The sequence below is a fragment of the Lipophrys pholis genome, assembly GCF_963383615.2.
Source record: "Lipophrys pholis genome assembly, chromosome: 16".
Classification (NCBI taxonomy): Eukaryota; Metazoa; Chordata; class Actinopteri; order Blenniiformes; family Blenniidae; genus Lipophrys; species Lipophrys pholis.
The window spans coordinates 18,142,172-18,153,138 of record NC_137634.1 but is presented as its reverse complement, the minus strand read 5'-3'; the positions used below and the strand labels follow the sequence as shown (position 1 = coordinate 18,153,138).

Genomic DNA, 10,967 nt, shown 5'->3' with positions numbered 1-10,967 from the left:
TCTCTCTCTCTCTCTCTCTCTCTCTCTCTCTCTCTCTCTCTCTCTCTCTCTCTCTCTCTCTCTCTCTCTCTCTCTCTCTCTCTCTCTCTCTCTCTCTCTCTCTCTCTCTCTCTCTCTATTGAAGCAGTTTCACTTTATCACCTTTGACAACACAGTTTTTCTCTTGAACAGTTGTTGTGTCATGGGCTCCAAATCACACAAGTGTCAAATGGGTTCATTTGTTTGAACCTGAAAACTCCGTAACAATGTAATCTCTCCTTGCAACATACAGTATTTCTATCAAATAAATCAATGTATTTATACAAAGGATAGTGAATTTTCCAAAATTGTATAACTTCAATACCTCTATCATTTTTTTTATACCAATAGGGAAAACTGTATAGTGGAGCACACTGGACTTCACGTTGTGTCAACTGCACACATCTGTTAGAGAATGTTAGAGTTATTTATATTATGTTATGATATTTAGAACTCTGCAGTGACACTGAAAGCTATGACACTAAGGTTCCACTGAGGATGATGGCCCTTTAGATTTCTGCTACATTCAAGCTTGTGTAATCCATTTCTTGCCTTAATTTTTCCTTTATTTACCTGTAGGTTGATGGGAATTCTCATGAAGGCCATTTGTGTTATTTGTACGTCTTAAAGTAATCCTCCGCCTCAATTCTGCTTTGTTGTTCCCAAAAGAGACAGCCAGAAACATGCGGCCAGACTACAGTCTGCCTGCTCATGCCCTTGAAAGCCTTTCCATGACAGACATGGAAATGCTTTTATTAGAACAAATTATTTAGACTTTTATGCCCCCTGTCTGCTGCCACCAGCATCACCGAGCTCTCCCAAACCCTACGGCACTCCGTTTGTCTGCTCAGGCTGGCTAAACACTCATTCCCAAAGCCACGCAAAAATGTTTACAAATCGACCGAGTCAAGCGGGTGTGACTGGGGCCCCGTGTTGTGAAAGCCGAACAGTTCCAGTCCATGAACAGACCGCAGAGCTTTTTCACGAGCCTGTATTTTTTTTTTGTGGGATATTTCTTCACCTGAGCAGCAACGAGGCGCCAAAGAAATGAAATGAAAGAGAACAAGTCAGGCTCATGCCTAGAGACTGCTCATTCTGTAAAAAGGTGAAATATCACCGCGTTCTTTCGATATTTTGTGTGCCAACATTTCTAAGTTACAGCGTCTTCAACCTTCACAGGGAATAGCCTGGCTGTGTGCTTTTTCTTTACAGATGACGGGGCCTGAATGTCATTTGATGCAGGCCCGGCAGTCTGCTGAAGGGAACAGGAGGGAGAGGGAGGTAGAGTCGGGAGAATTAGAATGTATTTCAGGTCTAAAGCAAGTGGTGCATTGCTGCAACTCGTATCTCAGGGAAGGAGGGAGTTTTTTTTTTTGGGGGGGGGGGGGGGGGTGGAGGAGAGAAGGTGGGAGGAGGGGGAGGATTTTGCAGCGAACTGTTGCTAGGAAACACTTGTGGCATCTCTTCTCGCTCTCCTTGAAATGCTAGAACTAACTGACAGAGGAAGCCCGAGCGAAATGTCAGTTCAATCCTCCCGGGAGTTTGAAGAATGTGGTGCATGTTTCTATTTAAGTGGCCATGTTTATCACAGAGTTCTCGGAGAGTCAACACCAGCCTTTCTTCTGCCGGGGCGGAGTACGCTTAGGATGCAGACAGGCGGGCCGGAGTTTCTGCTGCTTCATTCTCATCCTCTGTTCATCCGCACCGCTGACTGTCCTAGTTTTTTCTCCAGTTCTCCACTCACTCACTCACTCTACATTATCATCCTCCTCCATGAACCCTTTTTGTTCCCCAATTCCCTTTCCCTCTCTTTCAAGCCGTATGGCCCATCAGTGTAATTCTCCTCCCAGATATTTGATTATCAAAGCTTCCTGACGGCAGAAGGCACAGCTCTCCACTATGCACCATTGAGTCCATTTCCCTGAACGCAGTGCATTGTGATTCAGAGAAAGTAACCGGTTCAGAATTAGAAGAAAAGCATTCAGCGGCTACATCTGCAACACAATACGTCAGCAAAGACAGACTTGCTTGTAGAGATGGGGAGAAACTTAAATAGGAATCAATCCCGCAATTCATTTCTAGAATTAATTTCCGTGTTGCAGCAGTGGAAAAACAACAGTTTCATTTTTTGTTATCCATTAAATAGAGAACGAAAGCAGGGAGGCTTCAATTGCACAGGTGTGAAAAAAGATTTAGAACTTATTCATTCATTGATTTATTTGACACCTAGTTAGTCAGAGACGCTCTGGCTTCACCTACAGATGATGTCAAAGCCGCTGCCTTGAGCACACGCCTGTTATCCAAGAGATGCTGCACTCTCATCTTTTGCACTCGATAAGCATGAATAACCTCGAAAAACAATTCTGACTCACTGTCTTTTCGGCTTCACAACTTGCATAACAGCTCACTGCTAAGTCTTTTAATACTCGATATCCACGTGCTTTGCGGCATTCATCCACGTAGCTACTTTACACTCTCCCGCTGGGAGAGGAGGAAATTCATGCCATTGATTGCCTTTCATTGCCTTGTGTGAGGCCTTAGAGCTAATTATCTCAAAAGAGATGCCTGGCTCATGTGTAGAAAATAATGATTTTTTTATTTTTTTTCCCCCCTCAATTAATTGTTTCTTTATTTTTCTGGTGTCTCATTAAGCTTGACACAAAAGCCTGCTGACTCCACAGCATACACATTTAAAATGAGTTGATGTGCTGTTTGCGCGCCCACTGCAGCTATGCACAACGTCACAGCTGCATTCACAATCTAACATTGCAAAACTAGACAGTATAAACTATTGCAGCAATAGTTCTTTAAATAAGACAACGCATTAACGTGCAAGATACAAGTTTCATTTCCCAATATCAGATTACACAACAAAGAACATTTAGCCAAAACCTGACTTGCCATGTATTGTCTAAGTCAGGGTGTCATCTCGAGAGGGCCGGACCAGTAAAGTAGTGCCATAACAGCCTTTAAATGAAAACTTTAAAGTTATTCTTTGTTGTGGCACAGAGGACATGTGATGAAAATGTCAATACTTATTCAAAACAAACAATTACGAGCGAAAATGACTGCAATATCAATATATAGCCAATTTCAATCAAACCTTCTGATGCAAAATACAATGAAATGTCCCAAAAAAAAAAATCTTCTCCTTTAACTGTTGCACTATACATGTTTTTACAAATTTACCCTGACAACATGGCTCTGAGGCTAATGCTAGTTTGCTAGCATTGAGGGAGCTATCTTTAATGCCAGCCTCACCGATATCTCAGCTTCATTCTCAGTGTTGTGTTGAGCCCTTTACTCTTAGAAAAGTTGTTTGAAAAAAAAATTAAAGAAAATCAATGTTTTCTTTATAATTTTTACAATTTGCTTGTTGGTTTGGTGGGCCTGATTGGAGCCTCTTGCGGGCTGGGTTGTGGCGATGAGCCTTATGTTTGACACCCCTGGTCATAATTTATCAAAAATGTAATGATGAACACTTCATATTTACTTCAACAATCCAAATGCTTTTTTTTTTCCATCAGCAACTGACGAGCTTGGTGTAACTCTTAGTGGAGCAACAAGAAGTCAATAAAAGCTGCCTTTTGCAGCCAGTGAATGGGTGAGTTTTCGAAAGGCCAATATCAATATTGACAGTGGGGAAATGTCCTGTAGCCCAGACTTGCTGCGTCCACAGCGTGCTACTTTCCCCCAACAGGCTCGGCTTTGTGTTTTCTACCGACTCTACCTGCAGCCACATCACAACTCCTTCATATGACTGGTAAGGATAGTTTCATATTCTCTCACGGGAAATATTGAGATGGATTGTTCATCCTTCTTCTGTCTACTCTTCAGATTATAGACATATCTTCGGAATCAGGGTGTAGGTATACAACTCATATTTGTAATGCGTGATTCTATATCAGTATCAAAGGCTTGTTTTGTTTTTTGGTGTGAGGTTTAGTGTTATTTTGCAGATTCCCCCTTTGCGTTCTCCTCTGACGACAACAATGCTGTTGAAGGTCGGTTTTATAGCAGCACTCATGGCATGCTGTAAGTAAGACACTATATTTTGTGTACACTATGCCAGCACTAAATATTGCATGACACAAACATAGACACTTGTGTGCAAACAATAGGCCAAACCAACTGTGGTTTGTTAGCCACACACACACTCCCAGACACACATTCAGTTATCCTGCAATTTTCCATTCAGCGTTGTACACTAACAAGATCCTTATTATGGAAACAATAAATGGAGTATAAATGTCTGCTTGCCCCTGGATATTGCCATGAACTGAGCCCTATTAGCAGACTGTAAACTCCTGTAAACATAAACCTTGGGGGGGTTTGGGCCTATTGCTGGAGAGACTGTGTGTTGGCACAAGTGGATGACACATTTAAAGCATGACTGAGTGCTTAATGCAACATTACATCACTGAATCTAACTGAAAAGCTTAAGGCACAGTCTCACTCTGGGGAATTGTGGTGCGGGATGAAAATGAGACAGGCATCTTGTTACCGAGACAAAATGATTCACGCAGCACAGTGGACACAACTCTGCAGCGGCACCAAAGGTTCCCAGTCAAGTCAATAAGAAATGTGGCCTTTGTATTCATCTCTTCAGGTCATCTGACCACACCTTGATGCAGAAATGGCATAGCAATACATTAACCGTGATTTAATGCACCAAAAGCACAGCTGGTTAAAAATAAACAAGTACAACACTGTACAATTATTTATTTTGTTAAAACACACATGTGGGACATTTCCGAGTCCCACACTTTGAGAATCCTCATCATAACCCAAACTACTTCCCAGGCCAACAGGTAAACTTTATTTTTTCTTTTTTTCAGACATTGTTGTCTGTTCTAATTTTAGTTTGCAAGCCGAGGAAAAATTGCTTCTCCTTGCTGGAGCCAGCCTTTGCGCTTGACTGTCTCCCAATCATTAAGGCCTTCGAGTGATAAGCAGCTTCTTTCAATCACTGAGACCTGTGTGTGTGTGTGTGTGTGTGTGTGTGTGTGTGTGTGTGTGTGTGTGTGTGTGTGTGTGTGTGTGTGTGTGTGTGTGTGTGTGTGTGTGTGTGTGTGTGTGTGTGTGTGTGTGTGTGTGTGTGTGTGTGTGCGAACGAACGTGCGTGCGCTTCTGGGCAGTGTGATTGAAATATTTTCTGTGCTTCTGAGGTTAATGAAGATCAAAGACTCATGTCTGGGCAGGATAATTAGTATGCTGTCAGAACTAAACACACTATGAATAACTGAACTGTGACTCTGTCTATATAGACAAGGAGCAGCGATTTCTTACGGCGTGCTCAGGCAGTGACCTAAAACTTAGTGCTTTTTTTTTCTGATAGTTAAGAAAATGCCATCAGTGACACTTATAATGAAAGTAACACTGTTGTGCAGCGGTTTGCACTTAAGTGCACTTTGCATGTTCTGACTGTGCCATGCGTTTTCTCCGCCCTCCCCACAACCCCACTATCTAAATGTATTTATTATTATATGCATTTGGCAGTGTCTGAGCAGTAAGAACACCTTTGGCTTAAAATTCTACATTTTACGTAATTACATCTAAATTTGAGGTTAAGCCTACATTTCACTCCGACTAAAGTTTGCTTTAATCCTTAAACCTCAAAAGTTATTTCGAACCATTCTCAATTTTTAATCCTCCCTCCTTAAGTCTTAATTTGAACTCTCGGTACCTTTCATTTCTCCCAAAGGTGTGTTGCTAAGTTGTGCTGTAGAACAGAAAAAGAGGGGAAGCGAAGAACTGCAAAGCCATAAGAAGAACACCGACAGTGACATCAAGGTGAAGAGAAATTACATAACCGCTAATGACAGGAGACCCGAAGCTGCGACTCTGAGAAAGAAGGTCATAAAGGCGGCGAAGACGAGAGTTGCTACGGGACTGAGAGGTGACATCAGCTGCACCAGACTGGCGGGCATCTGCCAGCCGAACCGATACATCTGCCAAGGCCGATATCTGAAAGATAAGTGTTCAGGAGCCAGAACACGGCAGTGTTGCATGCCAGGTACAGTGACACGTTTAACACATGCAAATACACATATGCTTTCCACACGTATCTTAAAGGCAAAAGCAATAAATAAAGCTGCAGGAAACTTCTTTAGACCCAAAAAGTCCAGAAACAAACTGCTGCTATTTGCCAAGTTGGAATTAAAAGAGTTTGTACAATTTGTGTCCAGTCATTTCCTGCTAAAAAATAAATAAATACTGTGGGCCGATGGCTGTATCTGTGTCCTTCACAGTATTAATTCAAAAGACATCAATAAATGACATATGAATAGTGTCTCTTCGCTATAATTGGCCTTATTTCCACATGAAACGAACATGCAGTGACTCAGACTGAGTGGATGTTGAAAAATAGTCGGCTTGGCCTTTTGGTATGCGGCGCTCACTGTGGCGTATTTTGGAAGGATTACCTCACATTTTACATTTGCCTCTCTCTGTAGTTGGAGCCTGGAGTGTCCTTTGTGCGAGCCACCACAACAACAGAGTGAGAGCTTGTGATACACACGGCTGTGGAGCTTTCAACTCTGAAAGGTGATTCTTTTTGATCAGATTTTTATGGGGGCAGGCTTAGTCATGCCGCGCATGCAGACGGTGATAATGCCAAAATTTAGATATTTTCTTGCTCTACAAACCTAATCACTATTTGCATTGCTGCACACTTAAATTTGCTATTGGGTAGTATTGTATGGCAACCCATTTATTTTGTGAATAAAATTGAGTAAGCATTTTAAATTCAGCCCTTGAGGCGATGTAATCCTACAGCATATCCTATTTTTAATCGCTCAAATCTGTGGTCACTATATACGAGACACATACTGATGTTCTTCTAAGTGTCGCCTTTGTCAAGCTTTGGAAGGCTGGCTTTATGAGGGCAGAGAAGTACCCCATTAAATATAGCCAGACATTACATTTTCAGTTGGACAACTTTGGTGAAATATGACTAATTGAGGGCCTTTCAAGATGGCTGTGTAATACCAGTCCTTTCTGTCGCTCCTCTTGCAGAGTTAATAGCCTCCATAAAGCAGTGGATCTGGTGTGTGATGACTACGGTATCATCAATGCTCCATTCACCGGCTCTCTGGCAGGTCCAGTGAGTCGAAAAGACCCATCCGGTAATCAGTACGATGGAGTCAAACTTCTCAATGATGGTAAGAAGGACACGGTGTCAATACAGAACTTGAAAGTGAATGCGGCAAGAGAAATAGATCCCAGATGACGAATAGCTCTAACTTTAAACTGTATGACTGAAGGTTTTCTGATGAGAAAAACTTCAAGAAAATATGGGGTCGTTTGTCAACTAAACAAAAGAAACCAAGACAATCCACATATACAGAAAGATTTTGGTGAATAGCAGAAGAAATATATTCTGCTTGTAGAAATAATTCATCATCTTGGAATTGGGAATTTTCACACAAAATATGAATGGATGGATGGATGGATGGATGGAGACAGGTCACATCATGGGGTACACCTATTCCACTGATTTTCAAAGCAAGTATCAAATCAGCAGATCCCAAGCCCGCAGGCCAGTTTCTGAGTGCTGGCAGGGTCAAAATAGCCCCTGAAGTATACAAAAAATGGTCACTGAAGTGAATTTGGGACACGGTTGGTGGTGTCAGATGCAGTTATCAGAAAATTGTTCGAAAAATACTGATCTTTAAGGTTTTCCAACACGACCGCATTGAAGCTTTATGGGGAAGAAAAACAAGGTGGCTGACTTACTTAGTGAAAAGGTCAAATTACCACTCACTACATTCCCATTCATTATAACCAAAACCGACACTGTGTGGGAAATAATTGGATAAGACCTTATGTCAATTGTTGGGGATAGTAGTGGTGTACGTGTGTTGAAAATTATTTGAGCCCATAAGCGCTGCTTTGTTTCCAATCATTTCCATGCATTTATAACCACATCATGCTGGATGCTGCCAGGAGGAGAACACACCATGCCACAAAGCTTTAATTATCTCAAACTGATGCCGTAGGCAATGTACACAAATTGCAAGATTCCTGTCAAGTCTGGCTCTTTTGGGTTGCTATGAATTGAAGATTCACGAAAAAAAAACAACTCCAGATCTGTGTTACGTTTTGGTGTCAATATAAATCAGAATCTCTAGAGAATTAGCAGGCCTTTCAATGTTACTATCCCTATGTAGTCAGATTGATACATGGCTGAAGGGATTTAACGTATCTCCACTATGTTCTGGAAAACCTTATTTAAAAGAAACTAGCAGGCAGAGAAGATGGAGGTGGGTTTCTCAAAAACTGCTGTAACCTTGCACCATTAGTGCTACAAATAAATGCTTGTAATCTATCGTGTATAGGGCCATGGTGAGGGCAAAGGCGAGGTGAGGTTATTATGGTGGAAGCAATACGGGGGGGGGGGGGGTTGAAAAGCTGTGATTTAGAGGGATTAGTCAAGGTGTTGGAAAACGAGGTCTGAGACTCCATTGAACTCCAGGTTGCCTTTAACATCCAGACCCCTTCTCCATGCGAAACCCCATCAAAGGCTGTTCTCAAGTAATGACCCCCACTAAGGGCCATCATTACAGAACAAAGTAAATGCTGTGTTTGTGGCAAAAAAGAAAAAAGAAAAAATAATGCTCACGTATACCCTTCCGATGTACCCTTGTGTGTGTGTGTGTGTGTGTGAGTGTGTGTGTGTGCGTGTGCACATGGGAGCAAATGTGTTTTGATACCATCCTGAGCCCAAAAAAAAAAAGGTGCAGGAATGATGAGTAAACATCATTAGTCCTCATTCAGCCTCTACCCCTAATTGAACTGTATTATGAGAAGAACACATGTACTGTCAGCTCCTTTCATCTCCGCTTAAAGCACAGACATGATTAGACATCACAGAGACACATTACCTCGCCATGATACCCACATTAATGCTGAGACACTGATCATTAGGAGGTGGCAGGATTTAATGATGGTGTGGAGTTTGCTGCAGACTAACCCACTTTTTCTTGGTTGTTTTGGATCGGCGTTGGCAGCTGACTTGTTTTTGTCTGCAAAAGGAGGGAAACGAGATACCCAGACAGATTTTATTTACAGCTTGTAGTCCATTTGGAATTCTAAATACGCAGCTGTAACTGATGCAAAATGCTCCAGAGCATTTTTTTTAATTAACACAGGTGATCTATTCTTGAAAACTGCTTTTAAGAGGCAGCTGTCTGAGATTAGATGAAAGAATTACAGTCTACCTCCTTTGCTTTTCTCCACTGACCACACCGTTTTATTCCAAATGATTAAACACGGACTCATCTTTCACACATGCGGTATATTTACCTGTGAAATTGCTTTTTAAAATGAGTTGTTCTCCCAGCTCAAGTACTTCCTCTTCCACCAGAGTAATACAAATGTAATTCCATTTCACACAAATCTTTCCCATTAAATTAAAATAATGTGAGCGGCCACACCTCATGAATATAAATAAGCCTTTATTTGCCATAAATACTTTCGGCTGGTGTCGGTGAGTTATTGCTGGGATTATTTTCACCTTTTCCTGTTGCTAAATTGTAATAGTTTATATTTGATCAGGCACACGAAGGAGACAGGTAAATATTAAGACATGTATTTGTTTGTCTCACTCAGTGCACTGTGTGAAGATCTTCAACATCCGGCCCCACCGTTACTCAGGACCAGTGGCTCGGGGAGAAGCCTTAGGCTATCTGTTGCCCCTGCAGGAGCGCTTCTCTGGCATCACATCACACCTGGAACTACAAATGTGTGACGGCGCGGATCCTTCGCCATTCATATGAAAGCCAGATTTCACCACGGAGAAGTTATTTGCCCTCAGCATTTGAGGCGTGTCTTCATCTAAGTTACTCACTCCACATTCAGATCCCTGCAGACTGGACTCGTCACTCTGCATCTGAAAACCCTCAAATGCTTTAGATGTTTCTTTGTCCTGCAATGAAGCATATATCATTAAAAGCTGAGCATGCAGCATTTTATTATTGTTGAAATTCAAGCTTCGAATTTACATATGTAACATTTGCTTTACATTGATTGGTTGTTTTTTTCCCCCAGAAATTTAAAAAAACAATCTCACCTCACATCAAGAAAGTACTTTGAGCACAGATTAGACTTGGGAGCTTTCAGCACACTACACGTTGAGTTTATTTATAGAAGATCACAAAGACTTATTTCCCAAATAATTATTCATTCATGTAATAATGCTGTTATGGGCTTCATTACATTGATACGATCCAAAAATAATTACACGTTTGGCAGTTATGTTACTGGATGTTCTTACATTATTTGGTGGTTTAACATTTAAGAAATCCTTATTTATGATATAAGGCAAGCTCACTGGGTCACATAAGTGCTGCATATTTTACATGTAATTGGGCAAAGACAGCGCACGTCCTCTCAGACAACAGCCGCTTTAAATTCTTGCATTCTGAAATATATATTCTTACTTTCGTGAACAAATAAAAATACTCCAGTTTTCACCTACAGTCCAAAACTGTGGCTTGTTGACTGAAAAATGTCAAGTATGTGTGTGTAAGTAATTGTATTTTTCCTGAGATGGACTGTGTGCACCTTTTCAGCTGGGATCTGTACCAATTAGTGAAAAGATGCGTCTTCCTAGTATGTACATGCAACATTTTACTTCGCAAACTTTTGTTCAGCGAAGAAGAATTTGTCCCTTTCTCCATTCATCTCTAATGTTTTAACCTTTCAAATACGTTTGTGTTACAGTTGCCATCATTCACACTGAAACTTATGTCACAGCTGGGAAACATTTCTGAAAATAACATTGCACAAATTATTTTCGTACTGCTCCCTTTTTGGGAGAGAAATATCGAATCCCACACTCTGCCCTCATTTAACCAGTGTATAAAATGTCCTACTGTCAAAAAGAAGCAAAACATTTGTAGTTTCACTTCTGCTTTTTTTTTTTAATAGTGTATTTCATACACGTC

At 41.2% G+C, this 10,967-nt stretch overlaps 1 protein-coding gene across 5 annotated transcripts; it reads left to right on the top strand.

The window, feature by feature from the left end:
• The first annotated feature begins 3,669 nt into the window (after window positions 1-3,669).
• Window positions 3,670-10,536, top strand: LOC308121969 (leukocyte cell-derived chemotaxin-2). 5 transcript variants are annotated; one of them, XM_080483534.1, is made up of 7 exons: window positions 3,679-3,781; window positions 3,856-3,887; window positions 3,978-4,053; window positions 5,723-6,034; window positions 6,474-6,564; window positions 7,036-7,181; window positions 9,631-10,533. In XM_080483534.1, the coding sequence occupies exons 3-7, from the start codon at window positions 4,011-4,013 to the stop codon at window positions 9,795-9,797; spliced, it is 759 nt and encodes a 252-aa protein (XP_080339660.1). In that variant the 5' UTR covers window positions 3,679-3,781; window positions 3,856-3,887; window positions 3,978-4,010; the 3' UTR covers window positions 9,798-10,533. The 5 variants fall into 5 exon arrangements, with proteins under 5 accessions (XP_080339661.1, XP_080339660.1, XP_080339662.1 ...); XM_080483536.1 differs by having other exon boundaries at window positions 3,723-3,781; window positions 3,856-3,883; XM_080483535.1 differs by lacking the exon at window positions 3,856-3,887 and having other exon boundaries at window positions 3,670-3,781.
• Window positions 10,537-10,967: the final 431 nt, after the last annotated feature.